The sequence below is a fragment of the Trypanosoma cruzi genome, genomic scaffold, assembly GCF_000209065.1.
Source record: "Trypanosoma cruzi strain CL Brener 1047053517181 genomic scaffold, whole genome shotgun sequence".
Lineage (NCBI taxonomy): Eukaryota > Euglenozoa > Kinetoplastea > Trypanosomatida > Trypanosomatidae > Trypanosoma > Trypanosoma cruzi.
The window spans coordinates 235138-255440 of NW_001849540.1; the positions used below are offsets into that span (position 1 = coordinate 235138).

Below are 20303 nucleotides of genomic sequence, written 5' to 3' on the forward strand. Positions count from 1 at the left end.
ACTCCATAAGACGCATCAAAAAGGTATCTACAAGGTCCAGTTCGGTGCCTAGTGTCAGCCAGCAGAGGCTCGTAAAAGGTAATGGAACAAATGGATTGTCCACATCGGCAACAATCAACTGCGGCATTCGCGGGTGACGAACATTGTAAAATTGTAGCGTAGATGCGTATGTAATGAAGGCCACACGGCACTGAGGATACTGTTGGGCCATCTCGTGCAGAGAATGCATCAAAGCATCCACGTAATCAGGAAGAAAACTGGAGACTGCTTTTTGAGATACGTCCAGCAGAAATAAATAGTGCAACGGTCTCGCCGGAATCGGTGCGTCCTTCTCATCACGGAGTGCGTAATCTGGGTAGGGACCAACATCATACTCCACGCTGCCTCGGCTCAACTCCGGTCTCTCCGCCCGATCCAACCGTTGGTTACGTGCATCCAAGTTACAAAAATATTCATTCTCCACCTCGTTCGCCATGTTACAGAAGGGGCACACCCAACACCGGCCCATATCCACAAAGCGTGCGTGGCATGAAATGTAAGCACGGCAACGAAAGCATCGCACAGGTGGCCGGCCTTCAACAAGGGGAACTTCCTCGCGTGGATACAGCGGCCGGCAAAGTGGGGCCAGAACGGCTCCAAAAAATATCTTACTGTCCTTAACAAGGCGCTCCTCGGCGGGAACAGAGTTTGTGGTGGGTCGGAAAAACTTTGGACTCGCATTTCCGTCATCAACGGCAAGAAATCCCGTGGCACTTAGCGGCAACTGACCTGAAGAAGTCTGAATCTCCTGATTACCTGGTTTTTGGGAAATGTCACGGCGTGGGTTTGGTGCACTTTTTAAATCCACGCTGCGTCTTGGCGGGGGACGAGCGCACCTTCCGACAACTGAGTTGCATTGCTCTTGTTGTCTGGGATAATTGCCAGAAGGAAACGCTCCCGTCTGCTGGCGCTGTTGCGCTTGGTAGGCATGCTGCTGTGTCGGAAGTTGCATACCACTAGCATCTGTCTGAGAATTCGCAAAGGGGATGGCTCCTGTCGAGGAAATTAACGAAGCAGATGCCGCGGCATTGTTCGTCGTCGTCGCATCAGTCGTAGTAGTAGTAGCATCCTGATGTGGGTACTGCTGCACCTGCTGTTGGGGAAGCTGTGGCTGTTGCGGATGCATCTGTGGTGCGGGTGGTGGTGGTGGCAGCGGCTGTTGTTGTTGTTGTTGTTGTGGATAGTTGGGTGTGGGATAGTAATTGCTATAGCTCTGCACACCGTTCGGTGTTGCAGATACGTAGGGATCATGATACTGGCCAGGCAATTGTACTCCGTTGTGCATGGCACCAGCCGGAGCAGCGGGCGGGGCACCGCCATGCTGCGGGTTTGTGTACTGTTGCCATGATGTGGGGGGAACTCCCGCCTGCTCCTGCTGGCCCTGTGGATAATAATAATAGTTCTGCTGCTGCTGATCCAACAGCTGCTGCTGCTGCTGTGCGCCGCCGTACGGATAGTACATGTATTCTACTTTTGTTTTTGTTGTTGGTGGTGGTGGTTTAGGAATAAAGAACGAAAAAAAAAAAAAAAGAGAGAGACAATAAAAAAGGATATGACGCATCTTGAGGCGCAGTGACGCACTCGTCCATCACACAGCAGGAAGAATGGGAGAATGGGAGGAGAGGAGGGGGTGAGAAGGGGCAAGGTCGTGTCCGCACACATCGCGATGGTCGTCCCCCCGTTGCTCATGTAAGTCCCACACAAAAACAAACAAACAAACAAACAAACAAACAGGGATATGGCCCTCACTTCGCCAGAAATGACCACCGATATAAAAGTGAGAGATCACATTTTCAAATAATAACAATAATAATAAACGATGAGAAGAAAAAGAAAAAAAAAAAAAAAGAAGAAGGAAGAGAGTGCAACCATAAATGTTACAGCCGCCATGCACGCCATTGACGCTGCTTTCAATTCCAATTGCATTCTCTTCCCTGTTTTGGCTGGGTGCTCTTTATATATTATTATTATTATTATTATTGTTTCCCTTTTTTTTTTTTCTGAAAAGGGGGAGGGGAAGTGTTACTGTTGGCCTCTTCCCACCTTCTTTCTCCCTTTTTGATTCCCTGTCATGGATGCCCCGGCCTCAGCCTCAGCCTCTCACACAAATATGCGTATATATACATATATACATATAATTCGCCATACAGAGAGAAAAAAAGAAGAAAAAAAAAAAAGAGAGAGAAAGAAAGAAGGGAAATGAGAAGAGAAAAAGAGCCGCAGTAGGGGGGGGAAAAGGGGGGTAAAATGGGAGAGGAACCATAAACAGTCATGTACGCATGCCAACCACACCTGATTTGACATTCATTCATTACTACTAATAAGACAAGAAGAAAATGTCATGTTGTTGTTGTTGTTTTGGTGCGCGGTTGGTCCCTCTCTGTTCATCTTTTTGTTGTTTTGTTTCGTTTCTTTTGCTCACTCCACAAACAAACAAAAAAAAAAAAAGAAACACACACACACACAGAGACACCCCCCCCCCTTTTTTTTATTGGTTTTGTCTCAAGTTTTCTTATTTACATCGCTTTTGTATTTTTGATTGTTGATGGACTGCCCTGGCGTTTATATTTGATGGGGGCATCCAATAGAAGCGTGTGGATTGGTTTACATGCTGGCAAGGCGCAGTGCGATGATTTCAAACACATTGTATGTAATGCCCTGCGACTCGCAACCTGCAAACCCCATCGGCGCCAAGGACGCCGCTGCGGATGCACCCTCCGACGTCGCACTACTCAACGGGAGGGGGTGTGACACGGATAACTCATGGCCATTTGCCGACGTTCTTGGGCTGCCTCTCCTTTCAAGCGACAGGGAGCGGGAACGCCGGCAGGAAGACGGCGGGGAATTGGAGGAAGAACAAGTCTCGGCGTGGGAGCGTACTGCCGCGGAGGCCACATAAGGACGCAGACCACGCAAAATGCTGGCATCATTCTCTTCGCCATCAAATAAAGCCACGTGCGCACGACAGAAGTGCAGCATTTGTTCAATTGTCATGTGGCCGCAGTTCTTCGTGTCGTAGGCCTGAAAAACCTCCTGTCGCCTCTGCTCACTGTAACAGGGCACCAGACCCCGCACATCTGGGAACATCTGCGTCGCGTTTTTAGAGCGTTGTGACGACGGTGTGCCCCTACCACGTCGCTGACTTTGTTGTTCTTGTTGTTGTTGGTTGCGGTTGTGGAGTGGCGCCAACGGCTCCGTGCACGCCCCGGTCCTGTGAGACACGTCGGATCCCCCGTGTCGAGGCAGCGAGTGAACACCACGCGTCCACGTCTCTGCGTGGTGTACACCATTAACACACGGCGGTCCTTCACGTCCCTCAGCGGCGCGTTGCGTCGCGGACTTTTCGACCGACTCCGGTGCCCCCCGTCGCAACACCCCGTTATTTCTGCCCCTTTCACGTTCGCCCGTTGCGTCCGCTGCCGCAGCCGCTATCTTTTCACGGTGGCGGGGAACTGCACTTGTGGGCCGACCATTTCGCCCATCTCGCTGTGGCTCGTAGAACTCCAACTTCACCAGAAACCGCACACAGAGATCCGACACGGTGAGTGGCAAACCGTTTGTCAACATCGGGCCGTGGCTGCGACATCCCTCCCAATGCATCTCGTGATCCCCCACTACCAATACAATAGGGTCAAACTCCACCTGTACATACAAGCGCGTTTTGGGGTCATTGTTGCTGCTGCCAGACCAAACTGCATGCATATGTGTCTGTATTTCCCCACGCATAAATAGCGGAAGGTCAATGGAAAGAGTCTCTTGTATCTCTGCTGCGCCGTTCCCATCCACGCTTCCTGGAATCCACATAATCCGTTTCATGGGTGACACCTTATGTTGAGGCCAAGAGAATTCCAACGTCCAACTGCCATGGGAAGTAATGGGTTGAAACCCACTCACTTTGATATGAGAGAAGACAAGACTGCGTGGTTGGCACGCACGAGTCCGAAATTCGTTTGGATTCAGATTTTCACCACCTGCGGACTCGAGTTGATTGCCTGACGCAGACTCCACTAGAAATACATAAGAACGCCTTGGATGCAAGAATTCCGCGTCTGTGTGGGCCGAATGACTCAAATGAACGGAATCTGAATAGAGGGAAGGTCCATCTGCGCGGCCCCGTTCACACGATGCCTGGCCAGCCGTCTGCACCCTCCTTTTCCAGCACGCTAAACGACTCGTAGGAGAGGAACACGCAGATCGCACCTGTCGAGGTTTAGAAGCCACACGGGACAAATGGGTGCAACCTCCTGTACCGCCATCTGTCGGCACGAATGCGACATCCTGGTTTTCTGCCAAACTCCAGGAATGTGGCTCCGCAAGCTCGGATTGTCCGTCCAGAGACATTTGCCCGGGCACCAACAACCCCGAGACGTCGCCGCTCTCCTGGCAGTAGACCTCAAACCCCACCTGCACCTCGCCCCCGCATGGAGTCATCGGAAACCAGTCGCCAGGATAATAGCACGATGCGCTGCCCCAAGGAAGCGCTTCATCGGCAGTGCGTAGCACAACGTGTATACCTCCCCGTGACATACTCGCGGCTTCCCCGCCGTGCAGAAAGGGAGAGCTGCTGGCCTTTTCGCGGAGAGCGCCCCACCTCCAATCACCAGCGATGGGAATGACAATGTGGAGGGAGTCGAGTCCCAGCGTGCGTCCTGCGGAGAGGAAGTGTGCGGAATCCGCAGAAGATGGGCGTTCAAATTGCATCGCATCTTCCTTCTCCATCGGGAGAGGCAGGAGTGGCTCCGTTAAGAGCGAGCAGCTATCCACAGTAAGCTCCGCAACCAACGGGGCGTCGGCTATTGTGTCCGGGAGCCCACGCACTCTCACCGCTGTTACAATCAAGAAGTATGACAACTCCTGGTGCCGCTCGCCGCCTGTCATCCCCGCTGACGCCCCTCGTACGGCACCCATTGCAGTCCTTTTAATGGAAGAGGAGAGGGAAGGAGGAAAGGATAAGAAAACGGCGTGCTGCTGCGTTCTGTGCGTTTGTGTTTGAATTGCGGCTGGGCACAAGAAAAAAATAATGCACTCACTCTCCTAGGCACTCTCCGTGTTTGTAAAATGCTTACTTACCCTGTGCGTATGTGTGTGTATTCTTTTCCCCTGCCAGACTCCACAAAAAGTGCAATGCAGGCAATGCAGTGCAGAAAAATCAAAAGGTGATGCAAAATAAAAGTAAATAATTTCCCCTTGACACGTGAATCTCCACATGGAATGACGTCATGGCACACAGACAGACAGAAATACAGAGATAGAGTAGAAGACAAAGTCCCACATCCGCTGCTGGAAGAAGAAGAAAAAAAAAAAAAAAAAAAAAGAAGAAGAGAGATATTAACTACATGTCACATGACGGCCAGATAAAAATAACCGTCAATGTGTTCTATGCACGGAGTGAAGCAAACAAACAAAAAAAAAAAAAAAGTACATGCGAGCACCTTCTATATACATCGTAAATGAGGAGCCCAAACAAACAAACAAACAAAAAATTGGCGGTGTAAATTCTCCTCTACCTCCCTTTCCTATTTATGATATCGTGCCGCCGCCTGCTTTTATCTCCCCTTTTTTATATCTCCGTCACACGGCTGTCACCGCGGAGGCCAAAACAGCAGCCCTCAACCAAAGCGTCGTTGATCAACACATCGTACACCGCTTCAAAGCGCACATTCATATGTTCCTTGAATGTCACAGAGATCTCACACACACCGGGCTGGCCGCCTCGCGTGGCGCCAGGAATGGTGCCTTGCATTGGAGTAATGGTGAAGCGCTCCGTGTCTTCCACGACGACATGTTGTCGCTCCTCCTTTTGTCGCACTGTTTGTTTCTGTGGGCGGCGGCGTTGTTGTTGTTGTTCCTGCTCCAGCTGCATCGGTTGCGGGTTCTCGCATTCGGTGCTACAAAAATCAACACCAGTGCTGTCCATTTCTGTCTCACTCTCATCCTTCTCGCCATCACCACCTTTAGCACCACCATCGCCCTCATCTTCCATCCAGTAGTTTGCTACCTCTTTGATATGACGCTCGCGGGTAAGGAGCTGTGTGGCCTCTAGCGCGGTGCTCCTGGTGTAGGCATGCGTCCCTGCAACGCCCTCATCAAAAGTTGCGGTGGTGGCGGAAAAAAATTCTGCAAAAATTTGACAAGACGGAACAATCACAAAAGTGACTGCGGATGCGTAGGAACTCAGCAACCGTATTTTCTGTGCATATGACGGCTGCGGTCTGCCATCGTGCAGCAGTTGTCCCGGGCGAAACCACAATATGGAGGGGCTACAGCGCACCGACGGCGAAGAAAAGCTAAGGATGATGGGAATAGTCTGCGTCACCTCCTGCACTGGGGGCGGGCACAAGGCATGGGCCTCGCCGCCCTCGTGTGCTGTTGATTCCTTGATCACCCCGTCGGAGGGGAGGTACATGATGCTCAATGCTCCCTGCACAATGCTGCTGCCTCGCATCATGGCGTGCACCTCCTGCTTGGATGGCTTGCAGTACTCCAACTGCACCTCCAACGCATCGTGTGGGTGCAATCGATACTTCGTGACGGTCACAAAAGCGGCATCGCCACTCCGCGTGTGACTCCTAGCAATGCAGTCAACATTTGCCATTTTCACTTCTGTTATTGCCATGTCCCCAGAATGCGGTCGTTTCACTGCTCTCAAAACCCGTTGTGAACTCTGCCGCTCCTCGCGGGTGACCCATTTCAACGCCGCGATTGCCCACCGCTTTCGTGCTTCCTCCTCATCATCCACTTCCATGAGTTCTTCATCGGTGTTCTTTGAAATGTACCGTGCGGACGCCACTATAAATGACGAGGAGGGCAAATCCAAGATAAACTCCATCGCCGCACAGCCCAGATTGTTCAACCGCACAGTTTGCACACATGGCGCATCTTCCACGTATTGGGGGAAGTGAATAACATCGCCAGAGGGCTCAACGGTCAGTTGTGCAACGCCACAGCGAGCACGCACCTCAAGCTCAATAGGAATAAAGTAATGTCGGCTGTGCTCCGCCATCTCCAGTTTCCGCTGCTCCATAAAAGCATGCAAGGCCTTGCGTTCCTCCTCAATGGCAAGAATGACCTCCAGCGGTTTTTCGGAAACAAGCGTCTCATCCTGGTAGTCCTCCTGCGACTCCTCGTCGAGGCTTGTGTCCTCCCCTTCATCTTCCTCCCCCTTGTCTTCGCTCCCTTTCGTACAACTGCTGCGGCTGTTATTCTTTTGGCTCTGGTTACCCATGTTGCTTTTATCTTCTTCGCTCATGAAGGTGCCGCAACTCTGCGATTTGCTCATGGCGAAGTGTTTCTTTACCACCGTCAGCTCCCCTGGCGTGGCCAACAAAATCGCATTGTTCTTCACCACCCCGGGTCGCGATATGAGGGGCTGCTGAACGTTCAGCATCATAATGGGACGCACGATACTTCGCATCCACTTCGGCACCGATTCCCGCAGCCGCTTTCTCTTCATGACACCACCTCTCACTGGGTACCGCGCGGCGTGAAGGCGGTAAAACTCATTAATGAGGAATCCGTCATTAAAGGGAGTGTCAGCAACTTCGGCCGTGATGATGACACCACCACGCCACTCGCGCTCGGAAGCACCCTCCTTCGGCACAAATGTCGCATCCGGGGCGTACTCAATGATGACTTCCCGTGAAGCCAAGGCGGGCAAAAATAAATTTTCCGGGGACGCCGCCACCTTCCCTTTCCCCTCCGACTCACGTTGTTGCTCCTCGCCCGAGACAGGCTGAAGTTGCAATGTCACGGCAGCCGCATCCACCTCCTCATCCACGGCAACCACTGAAAAGGTCGCCGTGGTGAGAAAAATCTTCACCGACACCGTCAAATCACGTGGAATGCGATTAATAAGAACCATACTGCGCCTCGATCGCCCAACACCAGCAATGACTGCCGGCATGCGCATCAGTGCCCTGCCACCCAAGACCGTGAGCCCAGCTGTGTTGGAGTCAAGCACCACCGGTTTCCCACTCAGCTCCAGCGTTAGTGGAATGTGTGTGTAGGGCAATTTACCACAGCGTACCCGCAGTGTCTCTTCATATCTTCCAGGAAGGTTGGAAAAGATGGACAGAGGCACCTCTACTGTGGCATTTGGATGAAGCGGACCAACCGGGGTGTTGCCAAACATGGTGGCACAGCCACGCCCATCCAGTAATACTTTCTGAGCGTCAAATAACATGGCCCGCCGCTCCCGCTCCATCTGCTCCGTTCCGTCAATCCCCTTGCACCAAAACGCCCGTTCAACATTACCTATAGAAAAATTCAAATCTGACTCTCCAGTGCGTTCCGTCCCACAAGAAGAATCAAGGCCCAATTGACGTCGACGTTTTCTCTCCCTACCCTTCCCAGAATGACATCGCTTCCCTGGCAACCGTCCACTGCAAACTGTCGTTGTAGACGTTGTTGCTGCCGTTGCTCTCACGGCGTGAGACTCCCCTTTCGTACTGATCCCTGTCAATCCCTCTAAGAAACCCTTCAACGAATACCGCATGGCCTCCACCGTGTAGGAACCATGGCAACTGCTCTGATTGCTGACCCGTAACGCCAACAACTCGGACCACACGGGTTCCTTGTCCGGCAAGTATGATTTCAACAGCACAGGTGGGCAGTACGAACGCAAAACCGCGGGTTGACGCTCTATTTCATTGAGCTCACTCACATCCGTCACTTTACTCTCTGAGCAGCGTGCATCCTCATCCATCACAGACTGTTCCACAAGATTCCACAACAAGGCCTCGAGGAAGTGAGCAATTTCCATTGTTGGTGGCGGTGGGAGATTACATGACAAGACGGGCGGGGTGTACGCCATGCTGCCGGGCCCCTTTTCCGCCTTTGGGACAGGAATGAGGTCAATTGCAGCGCATAGCTGCTGCACCCTCTCACAACGAAGCTCCACAAGGAGTTCCTGCCGTGTGCGGGTGTTTTTGATGACCATTAGGGCCTCTTTTTTCCCCTCCCCTGGATGGAATTCAAACGCACAACGAATAGGAATATGAATACCCTGATATCCCGCTCGAACCACGCCAGGTGGGGGCGCAATGATATTGATGCAAGGTGGCACCACAACGAGCTCAAAAACGTAGAAAAAATCAAAGGCAGATGGGTTGGAAACAACAACGTCTTGCTCCACCCATGCACCTTCCGGCACAACACCAAAGTCTACCACCGCCCCTTCCAGGAAGAGCGAAGGAGCCTGAATGGTTGCATGTGTTTCAATCGCCAGCGTATCGCCGCCTCGCACCATTAATTCAAAAAAAGCCTGCGAGTCGTCCAACTCCACCGCCTGGCGGTAAACCGTCACCTCCACCGACTCCCCCGCACCAAGACGGGCAGAAGGGGGAAGAAATACAAAGCGGCCCTTCTCCTGCATGATTGGATCCTGGAGCTCAAACACAATAGCAATCGGGTTGTCATTCGACACCGTAAAGGATGCCTCAGCCTCAGCTCCTAATTCAATAAGGCCAAAGTCCAAGCAACCCGTGCTCACACTTACGGAGGGGCCAACGCCAGTCACGCTAAGGTACAGTTGATGCGTGCAGTAAAGTTCCGTCGTCGGTGGCGTTTTTATCATTCCTGTTTGTGTTGGTGGCGGTGCCGTTGTACCCTCCGTAACACTTGCAGTCGACGTGGTTGTGAGCAGCTCCATCAGTTCTGGAATGTAGCAGTCAAAAACAAAAATATGTTGGCCCACTTCTCTCAATGTAAACTGGAACAAAACCGTTACACTGGCGTATGGCGGCACGCACCCTTTTCGAGGTTCAAATCCGACGTCCACAAATTCACGGTCGCGTCTCGAAAGTACTACCTCGGGAGGACATTCATCGGGATTCGGGTCCAGGCAGAAATGTAGCGGCCGCGGAGAGTTGTTCTTCATGGTAATGCGCCGTAAATTCCTGCAGTTCACAAGACACTCCACTCCCTCCTCCAGGTGATCCGGGATCATCACCAGGGATGGTGTGACGGGATCGGCAAAGAGGTAAAACCCCATGGCAAAAACACCAGAACAATCTTTTGGCTGCTCTCGCGTCCATCGCTGAAACACGCTGTAGGGATCTGACATCGTTTGGATCTCCTCGGCAGCGAGCACGGCAGGAATAGGCCTGCCACGGACATACAGATCCGACACCGCCGCTTCTTCTGCAGCAGACGGCATGGGAAGACCCTCTAAAAAAAGATTCAGCACAGCAGCCAAGGGCTGGGCCGTAGCAGGCCTCAAGCAGACGAGAAAAACGCTTTCGTTCTCTGGAGGCAATACGCCGGTGGCAGGTGTCACACTCAACTGAACTCCTCCCAATGGACTCCCACCACCAATGCTGTCCGTCCTCCAAAAGTACGGCACCCCGATGGGACCACTGTTGTGTACTACCACCAATACTTTCGTTTCAACACCAGGCGCTGTGCCAGGAACCATGTACTGCGGCACACTAGCATCCTGCTCTGGCGCACTTAGCTCCAAAGTCCCAACACGCACAAGATCAACACGAGGCAGGACACCCTCTCCGCAAAGCCTGAAACGCTGCTCAGAAATGACGGGCCCTTCCTCTAATTCTCGCACAGTTACAATCAGCTCTTCGGCATCGTAGCGCATCTCTTTTATGGGGACAAAGGAGACATTGATCTCAACGCGATCCCCGCCAGACAAAAGTATAGCTTTCTCAGTCGATGGGTCAATCTTGAAGCATGGAGAGGTGCTGTTCAGCGTGACCATGGCAACCGAACCGGTGTTTTCAAGGTAAAATTGCCTTGAGCACGTGTCCATAACATACGTGTATGGAAACTCAACTGTGGTCACAGCTTGTTCAGGCATTTTGGGGCAGTGAGACCTTTTCCCAGTTGAAGGAATTGCAGTAGAATAAACGGACCCCGTCTCCCCTTGGTGATTGATGGGAATAAGAGAGAACTGTGGCAAAACCGTTTCGCAAGTCACATTAACCTCAAAAAAATGCCATTTTTCCCCCTCACCACTGCGAGAATTCAGTTCCCGGCAGTGCCCGAGCCGCAGCACCTCCTTCACTAAAGGCTCGGTTGCGCTTTGTGGCTTAAATGTGATACGTACTTCAACAAAGCCGCCACATCCAAGAGGTTCGCTCGGTGCTATGCGAGTCATTGCAGCAGAGGCCAAGCAGGAGGACGACGATGACGACGGCGGCGGCGGTTTAACGGAAGAAAAAGTTGAAGGTGATGCCGGCGAAACCCGTCGGTCCACGGAGGATTTCACCATCGAGTATGTGATCCATGCATGCTTGGAGGGAGGAATTCGCACGCGAAGAAGATTGGGTTCGCGATTGATGAACCGGACAGTTGTGCTTACCTCCGCACCCACTGTCGTCCGTAACTTCACGCGATTGTTTTCCGCAGAGCACTCAATATAAGCAAAACGACCGGATCTCGCCTTGGTTTTAAAGAGTAAATGATGCGATTGGTAGCCTGTAGTCACCTTTGGTACACTTCCCGCCTCTCTCAATCCTTTCGGCATTATTGTACCTGTTCTTGGCGTTGCCGCAATGGCGACGCCATCCGCGGTCGTATTTGCAGTCGGGGGAGGAGAAGAAAAACGCGAGAGAGCGTCAGAGTCCGCAACTCCACCATCACCTTGATGAATAATGGCGGGAAGCGGCACGCTAACTTTTCTCTCATGTGTGGTATGTACAGAACGAGAACGAGAACGAGGCACAGCTGCTCCCTCGTGGGTCGACACTACGGGCGGTAGCGTGAGACTCCATGAGTCCCCAACACTCATCAAATCCCCGGGTACGTGTGTAAGAAGTTTGCTCTTCAGTTGACAGATTGTCATATTGGCGGTGGTTGTGGCAGTCGTAGTGGTGGTGGCAGCAGTGGTGGTGGTATTATCTGCCTTATCCTCGGCCGTGGACAGGACGGGACGGAAGCCGTACTCCTTCTCCAGTGAGGCATTAAGATCTCTCGCGAAGCCAACGGCGTCGATGGTGAACTCACACTCGGTGTCAAGGGTATCTGGGCATCCAGAACGTGCCAGCAGGACTGGCGCATCCGTTGTAGGAGTTCCAGTGGAAACAACAGTCACAGATCCCTCTTCAGAAACCGCGTCTTTGCCGTGAAATTCATCACTGGTAGCATCCGCCAAAGTTGATTTCCCTCTAGAAGCCATCCCCGGTACCCCCTGCAAGATTTCCTCCATCATGTACTCGTCAATACTTCGGGCAGTAAAAAAACGTAGTTGTCGGCGCGCGAGAGCCCGCCGTCGGTCCGCCTCCTCGCGCGCATTTTGCATCTGCTGTTTCATGTCATGTAAGCTGCGATACCAAAATTCCCCCTCTCTTGCCAATTTCATGGCAGCCTCCTTCTCCTTGATTAATTGGGAAAAGCCGCTGGTGCCTTTTGCAGTCCCTCCAGCCGTCCCAGCCGTCCGCTCCGCCGCACCCCGCTTGGGTTGGGAAGAACCGTACTTTCTGGACCGCGCCGTATCTTTCCTTTCGTTATTCATCACCTTCGGCTCCGCGTTCGCGGAAGGGGCTAATGTACTCTCGGCTGACACCTCACGCATCCGCTGCAGCTCCGCCTGAAATCTCTTCTCCTCTTCCTCCTCTAGAAGCTCAAGATCACGAAGTTCATCCGCAAAAAGCTCCAAAGCCTGCCCCACCCACGCAGCGTCCAGCAACGACTCCTTCAGGCGATCAGCGGCATCCATTTCTGCCTCACTGCTTGACCGTTGCTGTTGCAATTGACAGGCACGTGAGACACTTGTGGAATCCCTCTCCTAACGATCACCAACTGCCCTTCCCTTTTTCTCGTCCCTCGCTTCCTCTTCTTCTTCTTTCGCTGGCTCGTGCAAACTCACTCCAGCAGCTCCCCGGGCATCCGGCAAAGACATGCACGCAAAAATAAAGAGAAAAGCACAAAAAAAAGGGGAAAAAAGAAACGGTAGATTCCAAATAGACGCGGACTACAAATGGAGGTCATTGCAGACAAACAAAAAAGAAGAAAAGAAAAAGAAAAAAAAAAGAGTGGGTGTGTTGGGCGGCAGAGTGCACGGCTTCTCCTCTTTTTCCTCCCCGCCGTACAGGCGGAGCCGTCACACACACACAGAGAGGGAGAGAAAAAAAAAGAAAAAAAAAACTACAGATAGAAAAAAGGTAATGATCTATGGTGGTGAGAGGAAACGGCGAGGGGCTCAAGCAACCCGCACACACTCACAGACACAAGGAAAGGACGCAGATGCAGCAACCCTCTCACAAAGACGGCCGGCCAGTCGTCGCGGAAAAAAGGACTACAATAATAAACACACACACACACACACATACATACACATAAATACCTACATATATATATATATATGCAGATGTATGAAAAGAAAGCCGTAAACAATGAAAAACATGAGGAACGCTTAACAAAAAAAAAAAAAAAAATGGTCAGAAGCCTCTTCCGCTACCGCAGCAATGCAACAACAGCATCAGCATCATCCGCAAGCGAAAAATGAGGCCAACAGGCAAACAGAAGCAAAATCACCCACTTCCTCCTTCACGTCCTTTTTTTTGTTTGTGTGTTTGTGTGTGTGTGTGTTCTTTGTTTTCGTCTCCTTTTCCATCCCTTCACATAATCCCAGACCCCATGGCTCGCTACGACATCAAAAAGTACTCCTCTTGAGCGTCAATCAAGTCTGCAACAGCAACTTGAAATCTCTCAACGCTCTCCTGCAAACGCCCCAGCATCATTTGAACTTCCCGTTCCGCGCTCGTGGAAGCCGTTGCCTGACTCTTAGACACCCCAGACTCCCCAGTGGCGCTACCGCAGTCCGTGCCATCCCCTTTCGAGGGGTTTAAAAGATCATCCAAAAAGTATGCATCCGGCATTCCAGCCGCCTCCTCCGTCACCATCTGTTTTGCCGCCGTGGGGGTTTGTCGTTCCTCTTCTGAAAATGTTTGCAGCTGCTCCTCCAAGCCCTGCCAAGGAATATGGGTAAAGAGGCAGTCCATGTCGCGTTGCACACGCGAACGTACATGTGCCTCGCACAATACGAAGCGACTGTCCACAGCCTCAGAATGAGATACGGGAGGTGATACTGGTGGTGGTGGTGTGGGTGGCTGAGCAGATGCATCTACTTGCTGCGCCCACTTGACTGGAGTGGCGAATCGCCTGACGATGCAAGTGCATTGCGTCAAAATCATCGCCGCCCAGTCAAGAGCACCGCAGGCTCGCTGAATGTGCTTCTCAGCTAGTGCAGAACGAGCCAAAACGGCAACAAGGGGCGAGTCAACCTGCGCAGCGGCACGCTGCCTAGCGATGGAAATATGCGCCTGCCGCGTCTCTGCTTCAAACGGCAGTCGAGTATGACGAAAGATCTCAGGGAAGGCCTCAAGGGGAATCAGTCGAAGACGCATCTTCCTCGGTTGTCGGCGACCAATGCATTGATACACGCGCTGGCGAGGCCGATAGAGGGCGATACGGTCAAGATAGAGTTGAAGGTCCGTCTCTGCCTTCAACCGTCGCTCTCTGGATTCACCTTGCCCTGCAGCCATCTCGTATTCCCTCGCCAATTGCACATGTTGTCTCATAGAGGCCTCCACGTGGCGCAGCACGTCTCCAAGGGCCTCTGCGGTGAGACGGACAAGAAGGGATACACAGAGCCACAGAACAAGGGGCTTCGTGCATGCATCCTCCTCCTCATCTTCTTCTATGTTTTTTTTTCTTTTATCCAGCAAAGATGGTGACAACACCACCTCCGATGCCGCTGCGCCTAATTCACTTCCCTTCAAATCTTTCAGTGGTGATGATGATGATGACAATGCATCAAAGCTTGTTGCCCCAGACATGCATTTCGCGTACTCCACCAACATGGGCTCATCCAGCATCAACGTGTAGCGTAGAAAGAGGTACTTCGAGGCGTACATGGCAGAGCTAACGGGATTCGGCAAATTGTATGGGATCCTCCATCCGTGAAGCTCCACGGCAAGTGAGAGAAAATCAGTGAGGTCAAGAAACAGCTTCCGTCTTGTTAGCCGTCGCACATGTTCAGGAAGCCGTGACCACACCTTGTCAACCAAAAAAGGTGCAGCATCGCCTATGTATTCCGCGAAGAACATCTGACATTGTTTAACGTCGCGGTAGAGTGAAAGTGCCGATGTGGAATTCTCCGGTAACCGTGTCAATCCTCTCACATAGGCGATACGTCGTAGGCAACGCAGCATCTCGAGGCACTCTGTGTGGCTGTAATCATAGTAGTGCTCCGCCGCCGCAATCGCAAGAGAGATGCTGACCGCCGGGTCCTCAACCTCTGCCGTGGCGAGTGCTTTGGCGAGCAACAGCAAAGAACGCTGTGGGATCCCAATGACAGAAACGCGCCCGACGCTTTGAAGCAGTCGTAGCACCTCACTTACACTTGTGGCCTCTCGATTCGTTGCCTTCCAACGCACGCTAAGTGACGTCTCCGTGGGTGATGACACGAGCGGACCGCGTGTGGCATCAAGCACGACGGAGGGAACAGTGTCCACTCCATTAAAACCTAAATTTACTTTCGGCACCGCTGTTCCCTTCCGCCGCCCACGTCCTCGAAAAACATAAAGCGGGATTTGCTCACCGTCCAACTCCACGCATCCAAGCAACCCTTCTTGTTTTCGTTCCTGCGACGGTAGCAAAGACCCCATGCAAGGCGCAAATGGGAGACAGTGCTCCGTCATAGCGCGGAGGCTTGGTGTCACAAGGCTCGAGGCCAAAATGTCATCCCCGAGATCCCACTGAAAGCGAATTTCTAAGAGGCGCTCAATTGTGCGGTCGAGGCCATCATCCCCAAACTGCGGCGCCGGTGGCTCCAACACATCTTGACGTTTTCTGCGTGTCCTCACGCCTCCAGTGGCACGTCCCCAAAACGGGGTCCACGTGCGCCGTCCGTCGGTCATGAGTCGCACAACGTTGTACGATGATATATTGCCGTCCGTCCGTGTAACCGGAGGAGAGTAAGAGGGAGAGCTGCGGTATTCGTTGCGGAAGTAGTTGGCGAATGGGCGTTTAGACTTCTTGAGATTTTTTCGGTCCGCCTGATGACGAGCGGCGATGCCAGCGTCAAGTTGCTGGTGCGGTGCCAATGCAGGGGCCAGCCATGGCAACCGTGGACGCCGCGGCGTTCGTGATGCAAGCCGCTGCATCGTACAACGGCAACTCATTTTTGTGTCCCCTGCAGCTGAAAAGCCGTCGTCGTTGCTATTGTTATTGTTATTCTTATTGTTGTTGCGGACTTGACTCCGTGTCTCTCGCTCCTGCGCCCCCTCCCCCACCGACCCTCCCGCCGCCCACGAACCCCCTTTCCTCCTTTTCTTCCTCTGCTGCTGTCAATGCGTTGGGTGTGTTTTTATTATTGCCGCCCATCATCCAATAAAAGGAAGGAAGAAAAAAAAGAGAGAGAGAAAGAGAAAAAAAAAACAGCTCTTGACGACTATGCAGGAAAAAAGCATGCGTCCGGTAGACACGCAGGCTTGAAGAGTGGGAAGGGAGTGAAAGAACCAAAAAGAAAAAAACTGAAGAAACTGAGAAAGGCGGAGAGAAATAAAAGAAGAGCCTACAAAAAAAAAAAAAAAAAAAATCGGTCGCAATGCTTGCTGGCACTGGAGAAGAAAGAAAGAACAATAATGATGCAGGAAGAGCACCTTCTCTCCAGAATAATCTTCCGGGCAGCTGGCCAGATCCTGAAATTATCTATGGAACCAAATAAGTTAGGAAAAAAGGTTCTTTAGTTAATTGCTTCAATGTTTTATTCTCATTCAATATATAGAATTCTGTGGACCACCAGCATGGTCCTTTGTCCTCAGCTGGGATTTACATATTATTACTTACGAACTGGCAGACTTTGGAGTCCTCCAACCACAAGACACCGCCGCTCCCCTTCGCAAGTCCTGAGGTGCAAAAACACACGACCGCGTGATATGTCGTCTGCGGGGTTTTGCGCTGGCCGCACGTACGCAAAGGATGCCCGCACTCCGCGAGAGTCAACAAACTCATACATCCGTCGCAGCTCCCACGTCATGGAGTGTGATTTCAAGCTGCCGTTATTCGCCGCGAAGTATTGTCCACCCAAACGTCCATGGTGGATGGCAAGATGGCGGAAAAGGCCGAAAAGGCTAAGCGTACCGCGCGTGCCTCGGCCTGCATGATAAGAAAAGACTTCTTCTTCCATTTCCCTCCGGCAATTTTGACGTCGCCGAAGTCTGGAACGAAAACGGCTCCCCAACCATTGAGTGACGCATCCTTGATGATGGCGGCCGATGCCTTTTCCGCGGGCTTGATGATTCGCTTACGATTGTTCCCGATAATGTGTCGTAATCTCTCATCCAAACCAACCGCTGACGGCGGAAGGTTCGCCGGGGATGTCTCCCGCACAATCCTCCGGTGAAGTGCGGACAATCGGCGTCGCCCTGCCTTGATAAAAAAGTGGTAGTCGCATAAACGCGTGCCAAAAATGGCAGCCGCGTACAAAAAGCGTGACGCCATAACCTCCATTTCCGCGATGGTTGAAGAATTGAGCGCCGGCATGGCGCATACAGACCGGACAAGCTTGTCACTCAGGGATACCGCCCGGTGTGTGTGATCAAACTGCACCCACAGAAAGGTGTACTGCGTAGCGCCCGATTCGCGGTCCTCCCCCATGGATGCGTGACGGCAGTCCGCATTACGAAGCGCTTGGGCTTCCCACAATGTCGCACCGCTTTTCGACCCTGCAATGCGTATATCATCGATCCACACGTCGATACGCACCGATGGAAGTGCAGCCCAGAGGCGGTGAGCCACCGTCGTCACCACCGCAATTGCCGAGGTAATAATCTGGAGAATTTCTGGGCCGGCCTTGTATCCCATAGGGAGCCGTGTCAGCTCCACCAGCGTGCCGTCCTCCGCGCGGCATCGAAAGAGATGCCGAGTCTCCCGCGGCAAAGAGATTATGAAGGACGACTTCACATCCAGGCAGGAAGCGGCCTCAGCCATCACAGGTGACAAATAATGGGAAATGTGTAAAAGAGGTGCATTAGCCTCGTAAGGGTCGTCTCTGTTCTTGTCGCGTGGCCACGTGATCCATCGTCGTCGTAAACCGGTGGTTTTCTCCTCCACAACTGAGAAAGGTATTATCCATCCGCCTGTTATTGTGGACGAACCGTCCTCGATTATTCCTGCTTTTCGTAACAAATGCGCGTCAGCGGTTGGAATTCTCCGTGAGCCTTCGCGCGCTTTACCGGAGGAAGACGGAGGGAGAGGGGACCGCCAGACGAGTCCCCACACTTGCATGAGCCTCTCCAAGGTGGCCGGGCTCAACCGACTTTTAATCCACTCCAGATTCAATACGGGCAAGTTGACCTGCTGTAGCGGGATAGCGTGTTCATCTTGTGGAGTGGCCAGACGCGTCCTTGTCGCGCGTCTCGTTATTGTAGCAGCATGATTATTAAAATCATGGAAAAAACGCTCCTCTGCTCTCAACCAGAGTTCTTGCCCTTCCGCCGTTCCTCCCTTCACATCAATGCGACCAGTGACGGCAACTGGGTCAGCATTGTGGTGTACCTCCACAAATATCGAACAGTATTCTGGGGAAGGTCGAACGGATTGACGTGCTTCGCCAACTGCGAGATCACGTGTGGGTTAAAATTGTACTTCTCCACGATTTGAGCAGCGTGCCGCAGCGCACCCCGTTTTATGGAATGCGCCGTGGCATCCCAAGGAGCCAGAGCTCGTTCGACTTGGGCAGTCGTCAGATTCGTGAGCATTTGTTTTCTTGAAGTGTCCTGCATAGCTTTATAGTGTCGAAGGCGTCCTGCCCTCGTATCCTCACGAACCGCGAGGCGCGGTGGGGATCCGCTCCCGCCGTCTTCGGCGCGACGGACCAATCCAAAATTAAGGTTCCGTCCGCCTCCATTGTGAAATTTTTGGGAGTCAAGGCCGCAATCTCGGACCAACGATTCGCCGTTATCCACGCGAGTCGTAAGACAACACGTTCCTTCCAATCGGTCCGGCTGCGGATAAATTGATTCATCCCTTCCTCTTTCAGGGGCGCGTCTGCTTCGTCTCCGATCGCGCCGCAATTTTTTGTAACCCCAGAATCGCCATGTCCAGCGGGGTTCGATTCATTTCCAACATAGACCGCAGCATCCTGGCGTACTGCAGTCGGGTCAATGGCGCCACTTCGATTGCCATCAAAAAGGCCGCGCAGCTCTCCTCGTTGATCGGCTGTTCGTGCGTGCGGCAAAAGGTTGTGAATTGCCCCGCTAGAGACACTCTCTGCTTCCACGTTGGCGGGCACAAATCTCTCGAGCCACCTCGTTTGCTTTCCTCATATAACTGGCCCAAAGCGGGGGTGTCGGTGCTTCGTCGTACCACAGTCGAGCGTCTTTTACGGATAAGCTCCATCGCCCTTCTCGAAGATTGCGTCGGGCGATTTGAAAAATCGGGTGGAGCGTCGGCGGTGCGGTGCGACGCCTGTGAGGATTGGTGGGAGGTGGCGGGTTGGATGGAGCTCCCGTCGCCAGCATTCCTGAGCGGCGTGCGGCAGCCCCTCTGCCGTTTTTTGAAGGGCGCCTGTATTGTGAGTCATTCCCTCTCGGGCGCACATTGCATGTAGATGCCTCGTGTCCATAGGTATGGCATTGTTGGCATCGCAAAGTGCGTTGGATTTCTCGCCGATCCACGAGAGGCTGGGTCGCCCTCGCATAGGTGTAGATCTGGTGAACAGCAGTGTATAGAGGGGCGCGCGGTTTGGAAAGCCGGATGCCGGGATCGGATGCAATCGTGAGCTGCATCCGGAATGTATTCAGTAGGGACCTGCCCAAATTCATGAAGCGATCGGTGGGATCCTGCAGGCCTTCCAGCACGCCGATCCACTCGACCAAATTGTCAAGGGCAAGTTTAACCTGCTCGTCGTCCTGTTGCCAGCATTGGTATGCGCACCGGAGGTCGAAAACAACTCCGGAGGCACCCTCATTCCATATGCGCGAGGGCCACGTAGTGACGTCGAATGCGCAGAAACTGCGGTCCTCTTCCATGGGTAATTGGGCGTCCAGGGGAGAAGTGCGGGAAGGCAACGGCGTGGAAGGGTGGAAATGTGGTCTCTCAAAATTGCCGTGAGGGGGTCTGTAAGCCGCCGAACTGTGTCGGGTCGCACTGCTAGGCATGCCTCCTGCCATCAAGTTATTCGTTGGATGCGGTATTGTAGTTACGCCATCGTTGGCGGCGTGTCGAGTAGCGGGGGAATTGCCCCGCCCCGCCGTCTCCGCATCCCGCGCGGTTTGTAGTGCGTTAAGGCGTGCCTCCCGTTC

General features: G+C 52.7%; 4 protein-coding genes across 4 annotated transcripts, besides 27 other annotated features; all 4 read right to left on the minus strand.

Annotated features, from left to right (window-relative positions):
- Positions 1–1600, minus strand: Tc00.1047053503879.119 (protein transport protein Sec24C, putative; the record flags this gene model as incomplete). Its single annotated transcript, XM_807675.1, has 1 exon — positions 1–1600. A coding segment is annotated over one exon (1600 nt), but the record flags the coding sequence as incomplete, so codon positions are not given.
- Positions 1–11727: a sequence feature (heterozygous, non-Esmeraldo-like haplotype).
- Positions 1197–1217: a microsatellite.
- Positions 1442–1477: a microsatellite.
- Positions 1544–1587: a sequence feature (T-rich).
- Positions 1744–1772: a microsatellite.
- Positions 1864–1893: a microsatellite.
- Positions 1999–2023: a microsatellite.
- Positions 2188–2238: a sequence feature (CT-rich).
- On the minus strand, positions 2644–4947 carry Tc00.1047053503879.110 (hypothetical protein, conserved; the record flags this gene model as incomplete). The annotated part of the gene is made up of 1 exon (XM_807674.1): positions 2644–4947. One exon carries the CDS (start codon positions 4945–4947, stop codon positions 2644–2646), a length of 2304 nt encoding a protein of 767 aa, XP_812767.1.
- Positions 5324–5359: a microsatellite.
- Positions 5500–5519: a microsatellite.
- Positions 5600–12709, minus strand: Tc00.1047053503879.100 (hypothetical protein, conserved; the record flags this gene model as incomplete). The annotated part of the gene is made up of 1 exon (XM_807673.1): positions 5600–12709. The coding sequence occupies one exon, from the start codon at positions 12707–12709 to the stop codon at positions 5600–5602; it is 7110 nt and encodes a 2369-aa protein (XP_812766.1).
- Positions 11728–11796: a sequence feature (areas merged during assembly that could not be assigned to a particular haplotype. This can correspond to areas where the two haplotypes were merged or to regions with more than two copies in the genome that were merged during assembly.).
- Positions 11797–13120: a sequence feature (heterozygous, non-Esmeraldo-like haplotype).
- Positions 11839–11887: a microsatellite.
- Positions 12989–13023: a microsatellite.
- Positions 13121–13296: a sequence feature (areas merged during assembly that could not be assigned to a particular haplotype. This can correspond to areas where the two haplotypes were merged or to regions with more than two copies in the genome that were merged during assembly.).
- Positions 13297–13320: a sequence feature (heterozygous, Esmeraldo-like haplotype).
- Positions 13301–13329: a microsatellite.
- Positions 13321–13900: a sequence feature (areas merged during assembly that could not be assigned to a particular haplotype. This can correspond to areas where the two haplotypes were merged or to regions with more than two copies in the genome that were merged during assembly.).
- Positions 13549–13590: a microsatellite.
- Tc00.1047053503879.90 (hypothetical protein, conserved) lies at positions 13638–16178 on the minus strand (the record flags this gene model as incomplete). Its single annotated transcript, XM_807672.1, has 1 exon — positions 13638–16178. The coding sequence occupies one exon, from the start codon at positions 16176–16178 to the stop codon at positions 13638–13640; it is 2541 nt and encodes an 846-aa protein (XP_812765.1).
- Positions 13901–16567: a sequence feature (heterozygous, non-Esmeraldo-like haplotype).
- Positions 16206–16245: a microsatellite.
- Positions 16386–16434: a sequence feature (T-rich).
- Positions 16568–16666: a sequence feature (haploid, non-Esmeraldo-like haplotype).
- Positions 16575–16594: a microsatellite.
- Positions 16667–20303: part of a sequence feature (areas not merged during assembly with more than two copies in the genome that could not be assigned to a particular haplotype) that runs on past the window's edge.
- Positions 16667–20303: part of a mobile genetic element that runs on past the window's edge.
- Positions 16670–16889: a mobile genetic element.